Source organism: Zophobas morio, unplaced genomic scaffold (assembly GCF_036711695.1).
Source record: "Zophobas morio isolate AGI-343-1 ecotype UQ-CSIRO unplaced genomic scaffold, CSIRO_AGI_Zmor_V1 ptg000046l, whole genome shotgun sequence".
Lineage (NCBI taxonomy): Eukaryota > Metazoa > Arthropoda > Insecta > Coleoptera > Tenebrionidae > Zophobas > Zophobas morio.
In genome coordinates this window covers 6921991-6945259 of record NW_026972151.1, presented here as the reverse complement: position 1 = coordinate 6945259, position 23269 = coordinate 6921991, and the positions used below count along the sequence as shown (strand labels likewise).

Here is a 23269-nt window from a genome sequence, read left to right as displayed (position 1 = left end):
TACACTCACATCACCAAAATAAAAAATATGTTCGTATTTGTTCGCCAGGTGGGCCACACAAGTCCCTTGAAGTACAGCCAGTCCATTCACGACCTCTCCCACATCCCGGAACGCGACAAATGGTCGAAAAAACAAGGTAATGACGTTTGTTCATGCTTGCAGTACGAAAGTGAGCGACTAAACCCGAACGATAACCCGCGCTCTACTAACCCCGACGATGCCAACTTCATACCGATGAGTTGTTCGGTACCGACCGATTTGCAGCTGTGCGGCTGTTATATGCAAGACATAGCCAAAAATACATCACAGCTTTCACACATTCTCAACACTGCCTCTTTACACGCTGCCAATGTAGAATTAGCTAACGATCAACTGATCAGGCCGAGGAAGCTCAAACTGGATAAGACTCTAGTTAAGTATAAGTTGCACAAAAGCTTGCCGGTGTCGCCGGTCAGCGAGGAGCGCAGCTTCTCGGACTTCGTCCAACAGCAGAAAGAGGAAACGTCGAATCGGAAGTCCTTTAGTTATTTCGTGGACTTTGAGAAGATCGACGCGAACGAAGGCTTCAGGCAGATTTGTAGCGACATCGAGAAGTTTTCGAAGGATTTTAATAGAAAGTACGACCAGATTGAGAAAGGGTTGGATAAGCACGAGGAAGAGGAGGGGAATTTTAGTTCGGACTCGTTGGAAGAGTACAGTTTTCGCTCAGTCGGTAACAAAAAGCTCAAAAATTCCGTGCCACCACGACGATGTGTCTCGTCCAACGAACTAAGCAACTATTTGAACGAAGATTGTCTTGAGGAGATACCCAAAAGCGAGAGTTTTTATTTGAACCCGAATATCCAGACCAGTCAGGATAGTATATTAAGTGATGACAATTTTCTCGACGATTACCCGATGCAAGCTAAAAGCTACTGCAACAGTATGGAAAGTATCTTGTCGAACGAGTCAGACTGTAAGTCTGCTCCTTTGGAGGTTCTTTTCGCTCCTCAGAAACGTTTCCTTCAAGCTCCTTCTTCTGTGGTTCACTCACAGTCTCTGCCGAAGAATCTCGGTAGTGGCCCTCCGAGTCCGCGCAAGGCTCAAATGCGGACGTCCCAAACCCAAACCGACTTTCCCACGACGGAAGAAGTAGTAGCCAAAAAAACTAACGCTAGTGCCGAGTTTCAAGAGAAACTTCTCCGGTTTGAGAACATAGCGAAAAAACCGGTGACTTTTTTCGTCGAGTCTGATCAAAAAGTGGTGCGTTCGAAGAATGTTAAGAACGAAGAAAAGAGACCTCTGTCGGTGAAGAATAGCGAAACCGAAATGTACATACCGAGCTTAGAAACCAAGAACAAACAGTACAAGAGTAGATATTGTAACGTTTTGAACAACAAACCCGAATTTAATGTAGAGATTTTCGAAAGCGGTACCAAACACTACACCCCGAGTACGCTCAAGTTCGAGAAGAACACGAACCAAGTGCAAGAAACGTCCAGTTTAGACCGTCATTTGTTTACTAAGAGTCTGATCACGAGCGAGAAGATTTGTCACAAACCCCCGAAAGCCGTCCGTAGACATAGCTCAAAGACCCGAAAAACGAAAACTTCGTACGAATACGTAAAGAAGGAAGACTTCTACAATTCCAAGAGCAACAAGTTGAACAACCGTCACGTGACGGACGAGAACACCATCGAGTTAAGCTACAAAGAGAAAAACGTCGAGAAAGACCTGGAGACCAGTCCGAACACGAACATCCTGACCAAGTTGTACGACACTTTAGACAAGTCAGCGAAAGATTCAGACGTCAACCTAAACGTCAACTCGGAGCCGAAAACCTACGATTCGGTTAACCTCTGCTCCGAGGACAAGTTCGACAAGAGCAAACGCTACGAGAGCATCCAATTCGCTCTCGAGAACATCAAAATCCTGAACGAAATCCAGCGCAAGATCCAGAAAATCAACAGTCTGGTCGACATTTTCAAAAAGAACATGTGTTCGGGCAAGGTCCGAGCGCTGTCGAGCATGTACGAGAGCATGACGAGCTACTACAACGACTTAACTAAGTTGCAGGCCACGCCCATCAGGTTGCGCAAGCGCAACTTGAGTCTGCCGAGCTTCGTCGAGAGACGGCTGAGCGATGGTAAAGTCAAAAATGTTAACAGCGAGGGAGCGGAAGGTGATTATGGCGGCATGTTGGATGTGGAAAGCGCTTCTGTATAAACGAGCTGCAATGAGATTGATCGTTCGGTGGTCCCTTGCATGACACGCTTTTTATTTTAAGTTTTTCGTTAACCTGTTTTGCGTTTGGTTGGTGATTTTTTTTTTGCATGTTCACAGTTTATGTAGGCGAAAGCAGCCCGGATAGCAGTTTGCGTAGGTCGTGCAGCTTAAGCGATCTAAGCATGCAAAAGCCGACGGCGGGCAAAAATAAGATCGACCAAGGTAAGACGGGTCTCACAATTTGTTAAAGTTAGAGTGTCGAAATTTGTGAAGCTTGATGTGTAACTTCGGTGGAGCGAGCGCAGTGAGCTAAATGGTGATTAGAAATACTTGCAAAAAATAATATCAGATGTATAGAGCACATATTTTTCGTTCGTGTAATGTTTCGGGCCATGTGTGATTGTGTCATTTTAATATCAACCATTCAGTAACCGCATGCTTTCTTTTGTTATTATTTATTTTTTTGTGGATTTTTGTGTATATAGCAATCGCCCCCAAGTCTGTTGAAACTTCATTACTACTGTCAGCAACTTTACTTCAAAGGAACCAACTCATTATTTTAGTAGAATTTTCATTGTTTGATACAGTCGTCCCCAAATGTCTGTTTATTAACACCTGAGAAACTAAAACCGCGCTAGCGAGGACGTTGTGACTACATAGGAATTTATTTGTTGTAGTCCGTTACCTCTCCTCGATGATTGTACTCTGTTGACGGTTATATCAGACATACCACATCTCTATACGTAAAAAACCTGCCGCATATTTACACTGTACGCCGTCTTCGCAAAACAAGGTCGCAATTTAACATCTAGTAAAACAAATGGCGTAAGAAAAGAACGGTTAGTTTTGACTAGAAACCATGTGTTTCGCTTCCGCCACATGATCTTGTGCATTTATTCCAATTAAAAAATCGAACTCTGGAATCTCTAGAATTTAGAACGATAACTGAATGAGTCTTAGAATTGTCACAAAGGAAGAAAGCAACATTTGATTACGCCACACTTTCAAGAATTTTAAACAGTAAAGAATTTACATGATTTTAAATTATGCATTGGATCCAGTTGAAAAAAAAAATCAGTTATTTTAACTGGTATCAATAAACTACTTTAAATTCCAGTGAGAAGTCATGAAGTGTGAAAAATAACTTAAAATGTAAAATTATCCAGAACTTGATATATCATTACAGGGCTTCTACAAAACTTCTATTACAATCTTTAAAAAAAAAATACGTTTAACAGAGACGGAACATTAAAAATTAATTTCCTTATTTTTTAAATTCAGACAGTATTGATCTTCAAATTGTTTTAATCTGATCCTACAGTAAATACATACACTCACACATTCCAAACCCCTACTACCAACCTATAGGGTGAAATTCGCTAGTTTCCTAAAAGCGTGATTGCCTGGCTGCGTTATTGGAATTATTTTTATTTTTTCTAATGCGGATTCGCGGCTTTGTTTTTTCTCAGCGCGAATTTTAATTTTTAAATCGGGACACCACACATTTAAGGAAATGTTTGTTTTGTTTCAATCGTTTTCAAGTTTTCCTGAAGAAAAGCTGTGTGCATTTCGCAGTTTCTAAAAAGTTAATCGAATTTTTATTATTTGATACAGTCGCCCCCAAGTGTCTATAGCATTGTTCTCCACGCGTTACGTGTATCATACACATATAAATCATATTATAGTTGTAAAAGTTAAAAAATCTTGTTTAATAGAACGACTTACCTTCTTTTCATTTCCCGAGCGTAACCTAAGGAAGTATAGTAATCGAGTCCATCAAACGAATGGTCTTTTATATTTTCTCGACGTTTCATGGCCCCTAGAGTACGAAAAACGTAGTCTCCCGTTTCCCCCTTGACTGTCTGTCTGTCTGGTGTCTGTGTCCATTTTTATTAGACACGTAATCTCCGAAACTGCTGGACCGATTGTTGTCAAATTTTGTATGTATATTGGAACTATCATGTAGATAGTTAAATGCTAACCAAAATTTTGCTAGTTATCCCCACCAACAATTTGATGACGTCACTTCAAAGAATTCTATGTTTATTTGATTTAACTGTTATAAAACAATCTAGTCCCGCAAGTGTAGTGTACGAATCCGCTTTGAGTTTTTCACTAACCGTCCAAATGTTTGCAAAAACAATGCACAGTATAATAACAATTTACCATTAGCGGAACTAGTGGTTACGAGTCAGGAATGTGGACCGGACGTTGCGAGTTCGATTCCAAAGTTAGGCTTTCATTTTTTTTTTTCCTCTCTTTTTCTGTCGCACTGTGTATTATTTATGTTTATGATGTCATAACAATTTTTTTATTGATGAAATGACTCCACTCTCTTGAAAAAAATTTACATTTTAAAATAAAAAGGGGCGCCCAATGGTTTTTTTTTTTTTTCTTCTTAATGTGAAACCTTCTCGTGGGCCACAAATGTCTTTTTAAGAATGTGAAACCTCGGGGATCCCAACTGTTTTCTTTTCAGAATGTGAAACCTTCTCGGGGGTCCCAAATGTCTTTTTTTTAATGTGAAACCTTCGCGGGAGTCCCAACTGTCTTTTTTTTAATATGAAACCTTCCCCTGGGCCCCAAATGTCTTTTTAAAAATGTGAATCCTTCTCGGGGGTCCCAACTGTCTTTTTTTAAGAATGTGAAACCGTCTCGGGGGACCCAAATATCCTTTTTTTAAGAATGTGAAACCTTTTTGGGGGTCTCAATTTTCTTTTTTTTTTAAATGTAAACCCTTCTCGGGGGCGCCAATGTCTTTTTTTTTTAATGTGAAATCTTCTCGGGGGTCCCAATTCTCTTTTAAACATGTAAAACCTCGGGGTCGCCAAATGTGTTTGTTTTAATGTGAAACCTTCTCGAGGGGTCCAAATGTCTTTTTTAAAAATTTTAAGCCTTCTCGGGGACGCCAAATGTCTTTTTTTAAGAGTTTAAACCTTGGGGGTCCCAAATGTCTTTTTTTAAGAATGTAAAACCTTCTCGGAGCCCCCAAATATCCTTTTAAGAATGTGAAACCTTCTCGGGGGTCCCAACTATTCTCTTTTAAAGATTGTGCAACCTTCTCGGGGACGCCAAATTTTTTTTTAATGTGAAATCTTGTCGGAGGTTCCCAACTGTCTTTTTAAAAATATAAAACCTTCTCGTAGGCCCCAAATGTCTTTTTTTAAAAATGTGAAACCTTCTCGGAGGCCCCAAATATCCTTTTAAGAATGTGAAACCTTCTCGGGGGTCCCAACTATTCTCTTTTAAAGATTGTGCAACCTTCTCGGGGACGCCAAATATCTTTTTTAATGTGAAATCTTGTCGGGGGTTCCCAACTGTCTTTTTAAAAATTATAAAACCTTCTCGTAGGCCCCAAATGTCTTTTTTTAAAAATGTGAAACCTGCTCGGAGGCCCCAAATATCCTTTTAAGAATGTGACACCATCTCGGGGCTCCCAACTGTCTTTTTAAGAATGTGAAACCTTCTCGAGGGTCCCAATTATTCTCTTTTAAAGATTGTGCAACCTTCTCGGGGACGCCAAATATCTTTCTTAATGTGAAATCTTGTCGGAGGTTCCCAACTGTCTTTTTTAAAAATATAAAACCTTCTCGTAGGCCCCAAATGTCTGTTTTTAAGAATGTAAAACCTTCTCGGAGCCCCCAAATATCCTTTTAAGAATGTGACACCTTCTCGGGGCTCCCAACTGTCTTTTTAAGAATGTGAAATCTTCTCGGGGTCTCAACTGTCTTTTAAAAATTTTAAGCCTTCTCGGGGGCGCCAAATTAATGTCTTTTTTAAGAGATTAAACCTTGGGGGTCCCAAATGTCTTTTTAAGAATGTAAAACCTTCTTGGAGCCCCAAATATTCTTTTAAGAATGTGACACCTTCTCGGGGCTCGCAACTGTCTTTTTAAGAATGTGAAACCTTCTCGAGGGTCCCAACTATTCACTTTTAAAGATTGTGCAACCTTCTCGGGGACGCCAAATATCTTTCTTAATGTGAAATCTTGTCGGAGGTTCCCAACTGTCTTTTTTAAAAACATAAAACCTTCTCGTAGGCCCCAAATGTCTTTTTTTAAGAGTGTGAAATTTCGGAGGTCCCAACTGTCTTTTTTTAAAAATGTGAAACCTTCTCGGAGGCCCCAAATATCTTTTTTAAGAATGTGAAACCTTCTCGGGGGTGCCAACTGTCTTTTTTAAGAATGTGAAACCTTCACGGAGGGCCCAAAGGTCTCTTTTTTAACAATGTAAAACCTTCTCGGGGGTCCCAACTGGTTTTTTAAGAATGTGAAACCTCGAGGGCCCCAAATAGTTTTTTTTAATGCGAAACCTCGGGGTCCCAACTATCATTTACAAAATGTAAAACCTTCTCGGGGACGCCAAATGCCTTTTTTTATGTAAAACCTTCTCGGGGGTCCCAACTGTCTGTCTTAAAAATGTGAACCTTCTCGGGGGCGCCAAATGTCTTTTTTTTAATGTAAAACCTTCTCGAGGGCCCTAAATGTCTTTTTCTTAAGAATGTAGAACCTCCTCGTGGACCCCAAATATCTTTTTAAGAATGTGAAACCTTCTCGGGAGTCCCAATTTCCTTTTTTTAAGAATGTGAAACCTTCTCGAGGTCCCAACTGTCTTTTTTAAAAATTTTAAGCCTTCTCGGGGGCGCCAAATGTCTTTTTTTAAGAGTTTAAACCTTGGGGGTCCCAAATGTCTTTTTTTAAGAATGTAAAACCTTCTCGGAGCCCCCAAATATCCTTTTAAGAATGTGAAACCTTCTCGGGGGTCCCAACTATTCTCTTTTAAAGATTGTGCAACCTTCTCGGGGACGCCAAATATCTTTTTTAATGTGAAATCTTGTCGGAGGTTCCCAACTGTCTTTTTAAAAATATAAAACCTTCTCGAAGGCCCCAAATGTCTTTTTTTAAAAATGTGAAACCTTCTCGGAGGCCCCAAATATTTTTTTAAGAATGTAAAACCTTCTCAGGGGTCCCAACAGTTTTTTTAAGAATGTGAAACCTTCTCGGGGTCCCAACTGTCTTTTTTAAAAATTTTAAGCCTTCTCGGGGGCGCCAAATGTCTTTTTTTAAGAGTTTAAACCTTGGGGGTCCCAAATGTCTTTTTTTAAGAATGTAAAACCTTCTCGGAGCCCCCAAATATCCTTTTAAGAATGTGAAACCTTCTCGGGGGTCCCAACTATTCTCTTTTAAAGATTGTGCAACTTTCTCGGGGACGCCAAATATCTTTTTTAATGTGAAATCTTGTCGGATGTTCCCAACTGTCTTTTTTAAAAATATAAAACCTCGTAGGCCCCAAATGTCTTTTTTTAAGAGTGTGAAACTTCGGAGGTCCCAACTGTCTTTTTAAAAATGTGAAACCATCTCGGAGGCCGGAGGCCCCAAATATCTTTTTTAAGAATGTAAAACCTTCTCGGGGGTCCCAACTGGTTTTTTTAAGAATGTGAAACCTTCACGGAGGGCCCAAAGGTCTCTTTTTTTAAGAATGTAAAACCTTCTCGGGGGTCCCAACTGGTTTTTTTAAGAATGTGGAACCTTCTCGGGAGTCCCAACTGTTTTTTTTTTAAGAATGTGAAACCTTCTCGGGGACCCCAAATGGTTTTTTTTAATGTGAAACCTCGGGGTCCCAACTGTCATTTAAAAATGTAAAACCTTCTCGGGGACGCCAAATGCCTTTTTTTATGTAAAACCTTCTCGGGGGTCCTTCAGGGAAGCAGTATTTGTTGGACTGTACAGAAGCGAGGAAAGTTCCGTCGAAATACCTTTCGACTATTTTTTTTTTTGTAATTGAAAAATCCAGAGGTCTTAAAGATTTTAATTGCCTAAATTTTGAAAATCGCAGAACGTTTCATGGAATTTTCCCGTTTTCAGGCAGTCGCCCCCAAGTGTTTGTAAATTTGCAATGCTCAAATATCGTTACAACTATACAAATTTCACTGGCAAAGAAACCTTGTCATTGTGCACTAACCCTAACTATCCACGTTTCAGTTTCTTAAATAAAAATAAAAATTGGTCGAAGATTATTTAGACTTTAGAATTACGACGTGAAATTGCAAAACATGTGGACATTACTATTATTAAATAGAATTTGAAAATCTTTGAATAATATATGAAATTTTTTAATTTTTGATCTTAAGGGAAACAAACCATCTTTAATAAAATTTTCACATTTTAATATAGTCGCCCCCAAGTGTCTATAATATCGACTTAGGCTAATATAGATGCGATGGAAACTTGCGACGAAACCCGGAGGTCGGTCTCGGTTGGGTTTAGGTACTGTTCTCGCTTGAATACGGATCAGTCACTTTTTCCAATTCATCTTTTTCTCCTTTTCGCCTACTTCTTTCACTCACGTCCGCCTCGGTAACGCGAAAAATAAATTAATTGTTCCTTGATAAATCACACTAGAATGCAAAACGTTAAAAAAAACTTCTTTCGAGTAGTTATTTTCATGAAATACTTGTCGCATCAATGTAAATGAAGCTTATTTTTTACGACCCCCAAATCCATTTTTACAAGTTGAAAATTTTTATGAGTATTATTTTTTGCAAGTTCATCACGCCCAGTCTGTACAGTAAAATGCAGCAAAAATTCCTTCACTAAACCCGTAGTTACCCATCACGACTCCCACATCGTGTCCAACTTAAACGTTGTATGTGACACACCCCGTAAAATCGCCCCGAACTGTGAGACCTACTTTGGCATGAGCACGCCTAGCTTCATTAACCCCGACACACCCAAAACCTTCCCCTAACCCATTCCAATTTCTAGTTTCAGGGAAGAAACCGTCGGCGAGTGGTCGAACCAGCGCCAGGTACTCGAAAAATAACGCGATGATCACCAGGAGCAGATCCAGCGGGGTCCTGAATCAGTCGGACTCGGAGAACGAAGCCGACAAGAAAATGTCCAGGTTGATGCGGCCGACGATCAGTTCGCACAACAAGATCAACAACAAGACGCTGCAGAGTAGGAAGAAACAGTCGTATTCGACGAGCAACTTGAACACCGTGGGGGTGGACAACGTGTCGACTTCGGACGACGAGATCGAGGTGCAGCCGGCGAAGCCGGCCGTACCGCCGAGGAGTCGGACGTACGAGAACGGGCCTCCGACGGTGATGCCGAGGAGGCACCTGAATAACAAAGAAAAGCCTAAAGGTACCTGATATCGGCGGTTTATAATGTATTGTACTTAATCGGAGTTTGATTTCCAGCATCCCGCCACACCATCCATTTCGAAAAACTCAAGGTGGATTTGGACAGCACCCTCACGAACGACGACGACATAGACTTATCGACCGTCGAGAGTAAGCGCTTTGACCCGAGTCGTAGTCAATTGTCTGAATTAACCTCGATTTTAGTTTCCCACCAGCTGTGCGACGACGTGATCCAGCAGCTGACCAAAGCTGCCGATAAGGTAGTGGAACTGTATAACCGGCTCAACGAGACGGAAACCGACACTCACGACACGACCGTCGCCAAGATGGACATGGTGAAGAACCTGGAGATGTCCATCTTGAACACCCACAAAATCCTGCATGATTGTATCTTCAAGAAGCTGAAACAGAGCAACGGCAACGTGGACGTCAACCAGACGGACACGGTGAAGAAGTTGAACGATTTGGTGTCAAAGGGACCCAGCGGCCCGAATTCGGTGGTCAGCATGATGGAGCAATACTCGGATATTCTACTAGACATGGTACAACAAAAAATTCATAATTCTAACATTTGATAGTGTTAGTTTTTGTTATGATTCTGTGATTGTCTTAGTTGTACGGAGCGAATCTCATGTTATTTGTATATCGTGATTGATGGATTAATTAATTGTTATGAAACATTCCAGATTGTCGGCTGTAACATTTATGATGTACTGAAACGATAGGCCAAATGAACGTGTGCAAATTAGGGATTTTTTTAAGAGGAATTGTTTCTGTGCTTCCCCTAATCCGGTAGTATTTTTTATACAAACTTTATATTGATTGTATTTTATGGTTGTTTTAATGCAGTGTGAATTGATCTTTTATCAAACTACAATGTAACTTTTATTTATACTGTACAATTTTTATTTAATATGTAATTTTTTAACAGATGGTATGTAGTTATCAAACTGTCAATTCTGTATAGGCTCACCCATGATGTAACCTCAGACTGTAATTTCGTAAATGAATGTAGGTTCGTAAAATTAAACGATTAAACAACTAATTCTGTAATTTTCTTAGGATGCTATATCATAACATAACCTCACTTTCTCGTTAAGCAGGAGCTCTGCTTGGGCTAGGCTTGATCCGTTTATCGAACTAACGTGTGGAACTGACGTACTTCCATCGTCCGTGCGACCAAATATACGGCTTGTACAATAAATAACCTACAGTTTTCAATTTCACGCTGTTGTATTTGATTTGCACGAATTTTGACGTTACGTTGCACAGGCAGTTTTAATTTGCGACTGTGAGGTTATCTGGGCCAAAGTTACTCAAGTGTGAAGAAATCTTTAACCCTTTCCAGTTTTAACTCTGTTCCAACGAGCTTTGAGTAAAAAAGGACCAGTATTTTTTCATAGTGTGATAAAACGATTTTAGGTAACTAAAATGTCAATTTTGGAATATTCGGGAGCACTCGCAGCACAAGGAAGAGCATCCTGGAAGAACGTGCACAACTGTAAACTATGCCCCTACTTTTCAACATCATTTTTCCTTATGTTGAACCACGTGAGACGACACCGTTCATCTCTGGAAAAATTCATGTGTGAAAAAGCCAAAATTGAAGCCTATTTTTGTAAAGATTGCAAATTTAAAACAAAATTAACGCTTCAGTTCAAAAAGCACATTAATAAACATCACGGAATTAACAAAGAATCTAGAAAAGGTTCATCAAGTAACGATTTTCGTATACGAACCTACGTTTGCAATAAATGCAACTTTGAAACAAATCTCTCATTAAAAAAGATTCAGCATAGTTCAGAATGTACAAGAAAGAAGCAAAATCTTCAAAGTGTGAGTTTTCCAAACGAGAGCGGCACATTTAATTCCGATTTCAAGCAAATCAATAAAATACGTTGGCATAATTGCGCTGAATGTACCTACCAGGGTAAATGCAAAAATAATGCACTACATCATGTAGCAGATTGCCATTTATCAAAGCGCTATGCATGTGAAAAGTGTCCATTTAAGTGTAGATGGAAATCGACTTTCAGAGTCCACCTAAACCAAAAGCACTTAGCTGAAGAACACGTTGAATGGTACAAGTGCGATAAATACCCATTCAAGGCGAAAAACAGAACTTATTTAAATAGGCACACAAAGGACAAATACTTGAAAGACGAAGACGTTAAGTGGTACAATTGCAATGAGTGTCCTTACAGAACTAAGTATAAATCTTCACTAAAGACACACGTAATTGCAAAACATCTAGATGATGAACAAATTAAGTGGTACGAATGTAAACAAGTATCGAGTTTAAAAACTCACATAAAAATTAAACATTTGAACGAATATTACGAATGTGAAGAGAATGCTCGTACAAAACTAAAACAAGAGCTAAATTAAAATTGCATGCAAAGGTCCATACAAGTCAAAAGATAAATGTCACTTACAGGGTAATGTAAATTACCCCCATTTGGATGTAACTGGAGCCAAACGGTACAACTGCGGGCACTGTCCTTTCAAAGTTAAAACTATATCATGTTTTTATAGACACAAAAAAAAACAAGATTTATTTGACCGTAAGGTTATTCTAGTATTAAGGTGGATGTATACTTTTTTAAATATTTATGTCAGCACTCTGTAACATGTTACATGTTGTGACTACTTTTTCATTAATTAAACATTTGATTAAAAAAAATTTATGGTGTATTTTTTACGTTACTATGATAACTCAAGCGAAAAATTTAAACCTTGAACGGTCATCGGATTGCGCAGTTGAAAAATCCTCTCCCGCCTTTTAACAGTGAAGTCAAATGTTACTAAACACAATAAATATTTTAATATCACAATTTTAAAAACACAAGGGAAAGAGACGTCTGAATTAAAGTAACTGATACATAACTCAAGTTATACATAGTTGTAATCAATGTTGGGGACAAATACTTTTAAAAGTATCTAGATACAGATTGTTTTCGATTTTTTCGAAATGTATCTAGATACAGATGCAAGAAAACATAGCGAATAAAATAACTGAAAACATGTTTATGTATTTTTTATGTATTGTTTAATGAATTTTTTAAAATTAACAACATTTTGAACGTATTGTCACCTAAATTATTTCTTCTTGGTGTCAGAATTTGGTTTCCGCTACTAAACACCCGTTCCACAGGTGCAGAAGAAGGGATTGTGGTATTAAATTTAAAAAATAAACATTTTACTGTAGCATAGTTATTCAAGACTGAAAAATCTTTTCTTAAAAAGAATATTTTTTTGTTTTTATTCCCATACTACAGTGTCCAAATTGTGTTTGAGTACATCTAATAATTATATCCAGCATTAAAATTAATATTTCAAAAGAATACGGGAAATGATTAGGTATTCTCTGGTGAAAGTATGTTGTCGGCAACCTGTCATAAATTATTATTCTTCAATATCGGCTTCCCCAGTAGCAAGCAATATTTTTCTAATATTTATTCAAGATTGATATAATATTAAATGTTGACTAGATATTACAAATATTTATATAATATTCATTTTATATTTATAAATTTATATATGAATTTCAACATATATTACATATTTATGAAATGTCTTTTTATCAAGATACCGAACAACAAAAATGAAAAAAAAAAGTACTATGTTGGGACAACTTGTAGGTAATTTATTTCATAGGGTTTTTATTGGAGCTGTATTAAAAATTGATTTGAAAAAATACCAGCTATTGTGAAATTAACACTATTCGAAATCTCGCTTTGTGCACTATTAATTGCTCATTAAAAAGTAATATTTTTTTTATTTTTGCGAACCAAAAATAACAATTTTATTCATCATTTTTATAAAACTTACTTAAATTTGCGTTTCACCTACAGATGCGCTTGCTCTGCTGGAACCAGTGTTGCCACTTCTACCGAATTTTCGGTAGATCTACCGATTTTGGGCTCTGTCTACCGATCTACCGATTGAAACACAAAATCTACCGAAAAATCTACGATAATTCAAGAATTTATTTTTAATGTATTTATAAATTTTCAATAATTTTTTTTATATAATTTTATTTCTTAATATTTTTTTCAGTATAAATTTAGTTCTGCGGATTTGTTTAGTTCCCTCTATTACGCACCAGCGTAACCACTATACATTTTTACAGATAGCACCAAATATCTATTCTTTTTAAGCGCGTTATAATTAAAAGGGGATTTTTTTTTTAATTAGTTAGACAAAATTCAGTATATCCCCGAAACAGTTCAGCACCTGAGGCAATAATTAAGGGGAATATTATAGTTTTATTGTGTTTTTATTTTTAACAAAATGTTCCTACTACCTTTAGCATGTTTACTTATAGATATATTTTTTTAAATGATCTATGTTAATATTTGTTTTTTATTTGTTTCTTTTTAATAACAAAATATTTCTACCTTCTTCATATATGATAAAAAAAAAAACGTATTATTTATGTGTAATACCTTTTCTATCACAAAAAACCGATCTACCGAAAAAATGCCGAAATTTACCGAAAATTATCCAAGAAATCTACCGATAGCAAGCAAAACGGCGTGGTATTTTCTGTTATTGTTGTGGTTCAAAAAGTATTTTGTGTAAGTTCATGGTGTTTGTCCTATTGTGAATTGTGATTATCGGTACTGCGATAAATTCAGAATAGTGTAGTAAATACCGTTTTTCAAGAAAACAGTACTAAACCTACATAACCTCACTTCTACATGCAATGCAGAAAATGCAATTTCTCAACACGTAAGTACATTTAAGAGTTTTAATATTCCTGAATATAAGTATATTATGAATGTAGAGACAAAATGATGAATGTCCGGACACAACCAAAAAAAAAAGAAGAAATCGAGTTAGAAATTGGGGGAGATACACAGAAATTAGATGAATTGGTAAACATTTATTATTATTATTATTAACTCCTAGTATTTATAAACTAGTTTCAGACTGATAATAATGTTTATTTGTCAGGAAGAGAAGACGTAAAAAAACATGTATGCAATTTTGAAGAAATTATTAATAATGAACCAAATTGCTTTCAAGTTTTCAGGGCAAGGAAAAAAATAAGCCCTCTTTTAGTGAACTCACAATTAACAAGGCTACAATATGTAAAGTTATGTGATTTCTTAAAAAGTTAACTTTGTAAGTTAATTTAATTGTAGGTACCACACGGAAACGTCACCAAAAAGGCCACAACTACTGAAATTTAAAAAATGGTAGGACCTCATTAAGCGCAGACAAAAGCAAGAATGAATTCTGATCGAAAAAAACATGAGGTATGATTTTTTTTATTTTAATTAATTATATCGCTTTTCAATGAATTGGTTATAGAGCAAATAATTATTAAATAAATATTTCTGTATAACGATTGAAATGTAGCAGAACATTGTTAATTCCATTGACAATGTATTTTTATTTCATTGTAAGTTGGCAGTGTATTTTTATGTTTAAAAAATTTATATTGTGTTTCACATCAGGTGATTTTTTAAATTTATGCTCTGGTTGCCCATGAAGCTTATGCCAGCAGTTTCAGTTTCACTGCTAACATAAGTGTCATGGGTAACTACAGCAGAAATTAAAAAAAAATCACCTGGTACAAATTTTCAACGAATTGGTTCTAGGACAAATAATGTTTAAATGTATAAATATTGCCGCAACGTTTCAAATACACTCTTATTTCCAGTGACAATGTACTTTTGTGATTAATAAATTTTATATTGTATTCCATACAAGTTTTTTTTATATCCATACCCCCTTTCATATGAAGAACATTTATTAAATGTTCTGAACTAATTAAGTATTAAACATTGAAAATAAATATATATTCAATATTTAAAACCAATATTGATTTTCTAAAAAAAATCTGTCGTTACCCATATTATTTAAATGTTAGAACTTCAATATTTATTACATATAAAATGTTACTGGGGTTACGATGTTTTTATGACCATGTCCGGTACTCGTCTATCCCGGTGCGGCAGGTATATACATTTTAGGAAGAATTACTGGTTCCGTTTAAGGCAAAATAAGTACAATTTCTTAGAAAGGTATTTAAACCCCTTATAGGATCAAAGGCTGCCTGGCAGGCCGGAATCACCAGAGCTCAACTTTAAATTTTCAGATTTTTGTTGAAACTCATTTTATTTTAATCTCGTTTCATGATTTCTGAGAATATATCACGATAAATTATTCTACCGACGGTTGTAAAAATATCAATTTTATTGCCCAAGATTTACACTTAAACATAATCGGCACATTCTAGGGCAAAACGGACCTGCCAATCCCGCCTCACGTTAGGTCCAACTATGAAAAAGTGAAGAAATGACACATGTGGCAACAGGAAAAGATGCTACATTTGGCTGAAACATAAAGGTATAAAACAGTAACAAATGTGCGATTTATGCGAGAGAAATGTATGTATTGAACATTCGATTAGTCGATTACAGAACTAATTTGTGCTAATTGAAAAAATTAATCATTATGTAACACGCAATTATTATTTTCTAAAAATAATAACATACCTTAAACAAATATTTTTACTATTAAAATTACTCTTATTTAATAACACAAATACAACCAGCGGGTCTACCGGACCCGGGTTGCTCAGGTACACAGATAAAATGCATTACCCCGATAAAACGCAGCGAATAGTGAATTGTGGTTTATGGTCTTTAAAATACCATCTTACCATGGCTTAGATTTATTACCCCTCAGGATTCTATTTAAAGATGTATAAGTACTGAACGGACTGAACTGAACGCTACAATGTAGGAAATGATGGTATTTAAAATATGAAAATTTCCGTGACAGAACACTATTAGTGGACCTCTTACCTCTATTTTTGTTTATGTAACCAAAATAACAACATAAAGTATCAACAATTACTACTAGTATAACTCAACTAATAACTACTGAAAAAAAAATCGGTTGTCTGTAAAGTCGGTTTACTGACGATAGTTGAACGTGACAACGTCTTAAGAAAATACTGATGGAATGGTAGCATTTTTCAAAAGAAAATTTTAATTTCATTTGTTTAATAGATTTGTATGTATATAGAGAAGGAGGTAATTAGAAATCACAATGAAATTGATCAAGTTAGATTTATTTATACGCATAAATACAATTATGTCAATTTTTTTTTACAATTTAATAGTTTTTACAAGTATAAATGTGCGTTGAGCAATTGTTTTATAACTGTTAAACATGTGTAATATTTAATTTCTTACAATCTGTGTTATTCTGTTGAGAATAGGACGATGATAGGAAAAGTAGGAAATGAAAGGGAGTGTTTCGAGTTTAATGTGTCTTGAAAAAGTCAAATCGATGGTGGTGCCTCCTAGTGTTGTTGAGTTATTAACGTCTGATGCACAATCGACATTAAACATGTCTTTCATGAATTTGATGAATGTTTCGTAATTTTTCACATTTGTGTTGAAGTCGCCACAAAGAAGAATTGGTATATCGGTATCAACTTCCATGATGGAATGTACATAGTGGCTGTTATAAACATACGGAAGAAGGAGAGAGACGGATGGCGAACGCTGCCGAACGCGAAGGCCGATTGTGCCTCTTTGTCGCTCGTTCCGCGTTCTCGCTTGCACTTCAAGCCTTACATGGAACGCCTCAGAGCGAGGTAACGCCGCATGAGTCATGTTTTTTCGTGCGTGCAGCCGGCTCAATCGAATTATAAGACGTTGTCACGTCAAAAAGTGAAATAAAAAAATGCATCTGTATCTGCAACATTAATTTTGTATCTAGATACAGATATTTTGTGCTTAAATTCGATTTTATCTAGATACAGATACTAGATACACAAAAATGTATCTAGATACTTTATATAGATACAAGTATCTAGATACTGTCCAACACTGTTTATTGGAGACTAGACGTGGATGCTTAAAATGTTGAACAACATATGCGCAATATCCAGTCAGTTCAGTCTCTTTATTCTATTTAAATTTTTATTCAACTAAACATGCATTGGATTTTCCAGTCAATAATGTTCTGTTCGGTTACAATTTAATGCGTACTTGTGTAGTTAACTTTGTCTCATATATCGTTGTAAAGGACTTGTTTTTCCGTGAATAAATCAAATCAAGCTGTTTTTTTTTTTTAATTTTAATGAAAACTATTTATAGGTCAACAAAAAATATATGTATATAAATTCAACTTAGTACTAACATATTCGGCTTATGATCAACTAAATCCCAACGTGTTTTTTTTTGTGTCTATAGAAAGACGCTTCACTTTTACTGTTGTAAGGACAACGTTTGCATTTGTACCATTTAGCTTCAGTTCCATCCAAATGGAGGTTATTTACATGACGCCTTAAATGACACTTGTTTTTCGCCTTATATGGACAATAACCACATTGATATGACCTAATTTCCAAATGGACATTTACATGCATATTTAACTGAGTTCTTGTTTTACTTTTGTATGGACAGTCTTTACATTCGTACCACTTAACTTCCGCTTCATCCAAATGTCGACAGTTTATATGACTTTTTAAATTCGATGGTTGTTTACTTTTATATGGGCATTTTTCACACTTATACCACTTAATTTTTTCTTCCTCTAGATGTTTTGCGGTTACGTGTATCCTTAAAGATTTTTCGTACTTACTTTTGAAAGAGCACTCATCACATCTGAACCATTTAACGTCCTCTCCGTTTAAGTGTACATTGTTTATGTGTCTTTTTATATTAGCTTTTGTTCTGGTTTGGAATGAACATTTTTGGCACTTGTGCCATTCAACTTCTTGTTCATTTAAATGGAGGACATTTATGTGCTTTTTTAAATCTCCTTTATGTTTAGTTTTAAATGGACACTTGTCGCAAGCATATCGCTTGTTCAAAGTGTGATTTATTACATGACGTTTTAAATAACGTTTGACTTTGGTTTTGTAGGCACATTTTTTACAGTAATACCAACGTGTTCCGTCAGTTTGGTCGAAATGGAAACAATATGTGAACTTCTGTTTTGGAGACCTCACACTCTGAAGATTTTCTTTCGTTTTCGTGCATGCTGAAGTATGTTGAAGCCACTTGAATGAGAAATTTGTTTCAAAGTTGCACTTTTTGCAAACGTAGGTGTGTATGCGGAAGTCCACATTTGATGAATGTTTTCTAGATTCTGTCTGAAGGCCGTGATGTTTATTAACGTGTTGTTTGAACAGAGGCGTTAGTTCTGTTTTAAAGTCGCAGTCTTTACAGTAATACAATTCGAGTTCGGCGTTTTCGCACGTAAATTTTTCCGGAGATGTACGGTGCCGCTTCACGTGGTTGGTCATGAGAAAAAACGATGATGTAAAGTAGGAGCATAGTTTACAGTTGTGGACGTTTTTCCATGAAGACCTTCCCTGTTTTGGGGGTGCTTCGGAATATTCCAAAATTGACATCTTGTTAGTTGTCTAAAATTGTTTTATCACACTATGGAAGTAAACTGTATTTTTCTTACCCAAAGGTCGTTGGAGCAGTGTCAAAACCAGAAAGAATTAAAAATTTCTCCATGCACGTGCAACTAAAAGAACCGCAAATTGAAACCACGGCAACATAACCTCAAACTTCAAAACGACAAACCAGAAACCTAGAAATTGTCACATTCTTAGACCTTGTATTACTAGACGGAGCACTCTTGTAATCGCCTTCTTTCGAAAAGTGTTCGACATGAACTTGAACATTTTAGTAAGTAATTCAACATTCTATGATTTTTTTTAATATTTGCCGCTACATATAAAAATTATTATAAATATTAGGATTATTTTATCTTCCTTATTAGTGTGAAATATTTTGTTCATTTTATCTGTTCACGCCTGAATATTTCTGCATAGGCAACCCATTTTGCGTTTTATAAACAGCTTAGATGAATTTTTATTTTTAAATAATAATGAACGCATAGATAGCAATGATCAGAACCAAAATTAGGACAAATTATTTGTGTCTGCCAAATATTTTCAATTTTCGTTTGCTTTAAAATGTTTTCGAATTCTGAAAAAACATGCTATTAATATTGGGAAAGTGTGACAAAAATTTTGATGCTGCTGTTCGTCTCTACGCCAGGCAATATCCTAATAGAAGAACTTCCTCAAATCAAGCGTTTAGAAAATTTGAAAAAAAAGTACGAGAATTTGGGCAATTAAAAAACAATAAAGTTTGAGGTCGAACTGTAACAGTGTCAGAGAATAAAGCTGTTCTAATTGAAATTGTAGCAGAAAATCTCCACGTGAGTCAAAGACATATTGCAAGAGAAATGGAGATTAGTTTGGGTTCGGTTTTCAACATCTCAAAGGGAAACCGATTTCATCCATACCATGTGACAATTGTCCAACATTTAACAGAACGCGATTTTATCTGACGGTTAGTGTTTTGCGAATTCGTGAGGGCTCAATTACGAGACAATCAAGTTTTTTTATTTAACGTTTTGTTTACGGACGAAGCCATATTTACCAATAATGGGTGTGTAAACAGACACGACTCACAATACTATGCCCAGCAAAATCCCCATTGGTATCAGGAAAAGCACTTCCAAGAAGTTTTCAAAGTTAATGCTTGGTGTGGAATTGTTGGTAACCACGTCATTAGTCCATATTTTTTTGAAGGAAATTTAAACGGACCTATGTATCTAAATTTTTTAAAGAATATTTTACCTAAACTGTTGGAAAACGTGGAGCTAGACATACGAAGGATCATTATCAGAGAGACGTTAGGAACTATTTACACCGAGGGTTTGGACCAAGACTTATTGCTAGAGAAGAAGAGTACGCTTGGCTTGATCTAACGCCATTAGATTTTTTTCTTTGGGGGAAGGTGAAAAATGACGTTTATAGTGTCCCAATCGAAAATGAAAACCACTTACGTGAAAGGATAATAGCGTCATGTAGACAGTGTTGGGCAGTATCTAGATACTTGTCTCTAAATAAAGTATCTAGATACATTTTTGGGTATCTAGTATCTGTATCTAGATAAAATCAAATTTAAGCACAAAATATCTGTATCTAGATACAAAATTAATGGCGCAGATACAGATACATTTTTTTATTGGAACGAAGTTCCTTACGGCAGGCTTGGAGGAGATAGGGATTTTGCTACGCGACCGAACTGAAACAAATGTGATCCTAAAACCGTAAGAAAAACTCCGTGCAAAAAATTCCGTGGAATAAAACCGTTAAATGCGACGTGCGCAGGCGCGACCAGAGGTGGTGCGAGCCGCACTTCAGACTAGGGATGGGGAACTGTTACTTTTTTGAGGAACAGGAACAATTTGTTACTGTTCCATTTTAGGAACAGTTCCAAATAACAGTGATTCTGGAACAATTTGTTATTGCGTTTCCTAGGAAGAACACTTTCAGCCCGTATACCTACTATGCGGCTCTGCTACATATAAAACTGTTATTTGTTCTTTACGTACTCGTTATCGTTACGTTACGATTTTGGTCTTTGGATTTTGCCTTCGGAATCTGAAATTGTTACTTAAGATTTTTTTTATTTAATATAAAGATTTAATAATTTTTATTTATAACCAACGTAGCCAGTAAGAGAAAATTGACGTTCCTATATGTTGTTTCTCGTTGCTGTTATCTAATTTCTTAGTTTACTATTTCATTGGAAGAAAAACTAAATAAAAAAATATATTAAATCTTGAATATTTTGTATCACTGCATCCAAATACAACAGTGCCTTTATTAAATAAAATTCTTTATTCCAAATAATTCTCTATTTTTTACCTTTCTGCTTATATGCATTATTATTTATTGTATTATTATATTATATATTTAGTTTATCATCGCAAATCGCTAGTTTCACTTATAAAACCAGTTTTGCGGACTTATATTTTAAAGGAACAGATTTATCCCGAATAACTGTTATTTCGAATCTTCGGTAACAACTTGTTCCTGTTCCACGTTGGTAACAGTTCCGAAATACCTGTTCCGTCAAATACTCCCCACCCCTACTTCAGACGGCGGCCGCCTTACAAGTGTAGGTAAGCAGAGAAAAAATGTTGTGCCTCGGTGGGATTCGAACCCACGTCCCTTTGCTCTCAGGGCAGGTATGCTGACCACAACACCACGAAACGACTTATTTATTCTCTGCTTACCGACGTGTTATTGTGCCGCCAGACAAGGTTGAAGGTCCACACACGTGCAGCTGCCTTACTTACAAAGACACCGCGAACACGTGGAGACCGCACCGACAAAATATAAAAAATGTCCTAAACTCTCATTCCTTCTCTCTCTATTATCACTCCACCCCGCCAATGCATAGTATATACTCATTAATTCATGGACAAGCACGTGGCGAATACGCACATTATAGATACATTTTACTCGTGAGTAGCCATGTTTATTTTCATATAATTTCAAATCGTCAAAACAATAATAAATATAGTAACAATGGCAAAGCAGAGTATCAAAAAGCGTATAGGGAACGCGAAAAAGCTAAAAAAATTAAAATAAGCAAGAAAGGTACGATATAAAGCAAAGATATCCTTTAAACTAGTGACAATATTTAAAAAGTTTATTGATTATTTTTTTAAATAATTAAAACAAATTCTCCCTTCAATTCCAAACATTTAAATATATATATATTTTGATAATTCTACCTATTTTACGTAATTTATTATTTCCTAAAATACTGAATTTCCTAAATATTTTCCTGTACTTAAATAAAAACTAATCAGCAAAATTTAAGAGAAAAATCAAGAAAACCTACATAAAATTGAGCACGTTTTTTTTTGCAAATTGTGTCGATTCTACATTAGCCGAAGGAACTTCGTTCCTACCTGGTGTCCCACGACACCACATTTCTTTTTTTCACTTTTTTTTCAGTAGTTATTAGTTGAGTTACACTAGTAATAATTTTTGATACTTCATGTTGGTGATTTTGGTCACATAAACAAAAATAGAGATAAGAGGTCACATTTCCGTGTTCTGTCACGGAAATGTTCATATTTTAAATACCATCATTTCCTACATTGTAACTTTCAGTACTTATAAATCTTTAAAAAATCCTGAGGGGTAATAAATCTAAGCCATGGTAAGATCGTATTTTAAAAACCATAAACCACAATTCACTATTCACTGCGTTTTACACTTATCGGGGCAATGCATTTTATTTGTGTACCTGAGCAATCCGGGTCCGGTAGGCCCGCTGGTTGTATTTGTGTTATTAAATAAGAGTAATTTTAGTAGTAAAAATATTTGTTTAAGGTATGTTATTATTTTTAGAAAATAATAATTGCGTGTTACATAATGATTAATTTTTTCAATTAGCATATATTAGTTCTGTAATCGACTAATCTAATGTTCAATACATACATTTCTCTCGCATAAATTGCATATTTGTTACTGTTTTATACCTTTATTTTTCAGACAAATGTAGCATCTTTTCCTGTTGCCACATGTGTCATTTCTTCACTTTTTCATTGTTGGACCTAACGCAAGGCGGGCTTGGCAGGTCCGTTTTGCCCAAGAATGTGCCGATTATGTGTAAGTGTAAATCTTGGGCAATAAAATTAATATTTTTACAACCCTCCGTAGAATAATTTATCGTGATATATTCTCAGAAATTGTGAAACGAAATTAAAATACAATGAGTTTCAACAAAAATCTGAAAATTTAAAGTTGCACTCTGGTAATTCCGGCCTGCCAGGCAGCCTTTGATCCTATAAGGGGTTTAAATACCTTTCTAAGAAATTGTATTTATTTTGCCTTAAACGGAACCAGCAATTCTTCCTAAAATGTATATATCTGCCGCATCGGGATAAACGATTACCGGACATAGTAAACATAAAAACATCGTAAGCCGATATTGAAGAATAATAATTTATGACAGGTTGGCGACAACAGACCTTCAGCACAGAATAATTATTTCCCGTATTCTTTTGAAATATTAATTTTAATGCTGGAGGTAATTATTATTAGATATACTCA

General features: G+C 36.0%; 3 protein-coding genes across 3 annotated transcripts in view; 2 read left to right on the top strand and 1 right to left on the bottom strand.

The window, feature by feature from the left end:
• Nucleotides 1–10396, top strand: part of LOC135142416 (uncharacterized) — a 104147-nt gene extending 93751 nt beyond the window's left edge. The window contains exons 14-18 of the mRNA XM_064074127.1: nucleotides 49–2161; nucleotides 8969–9352; nucleotides 9409–9501; nucleotides 9556–9893; nucleotides 10038–10396. Coding sequence (XP_063930197.1) covers nucleotides 49–2161; nucleotides 8969–9352; nucleotides 9409–9501; nucleotides 9556–9893; nucleotides 10038–10076 — 2967 coding nt within the window. The 3' untranslated portion in view covers nucleotides 10077–10396. The remainder of the gene's footprint in view (nucleotides 1–48; nucleotides 2162–8968; nucleotides 9353–9408; nucleotides 9502–9555; nucleotides 9894–10037) is intronic.
• A 386-nt stretch (nucleotides 10397–10782) lies between these two features.
• Nucleotides 10783–11739, top strand: LOC135142187 (zinc finger protein 711-like). Its single transcript, XM_064073858.1, has one exon. It carries the CDS (start codon nucleotides 10783–10785, stop codon nucleotides 11737–11739), a length of 957 nt encoding a protein of 318 aa, XP_063929928.1.
• Nucleotides 11740–17366: 5627 nt separating this feature from the next.
• Nucleotides 17367–18899, bottom strand: LOC135142004 (zinc finger Y-chromosomal protein 2-like). The gene is made up of 2 exons (XM_064073633.1): nucleotides 18799–18899; nucleotides 17367–18751 (listed from the first exon to the last, which is right to left on the bottom strand). The coding sequence occupies exon 2, from the start codon at nucleotides 18737–18739 to the stop codon at nucleotides 17540–17542; it is 1200 nt and encodes a 399-aa protein (XP_063929703.1). The 5' UTR covers nucleotides 18740–18751; nucleotides 18799–18899; the 3' UTR covers nucleotides 17367–17539.
• Nucleotides 18900–23269: the final 4370 nt, after the last annotated feature.

What these genes read in the sequence shown, in the direction of transcription:
- LOC135142187 (XM_064073858.1), top strand. Translation starts at nt 10,783, where the DNA reads ATGTCAATTTTGGAATATTCGGGAGCACTCGCAGCACAAGGAAGAGCA.
- LOC135142004 (XM_064073633.1), bottom strand. Translation starts at nt 18,739, where the DNA reads ATGTCAATTTTGGAATATTCCGAAGCACCCCCAAAACAGGGAAGGTCT.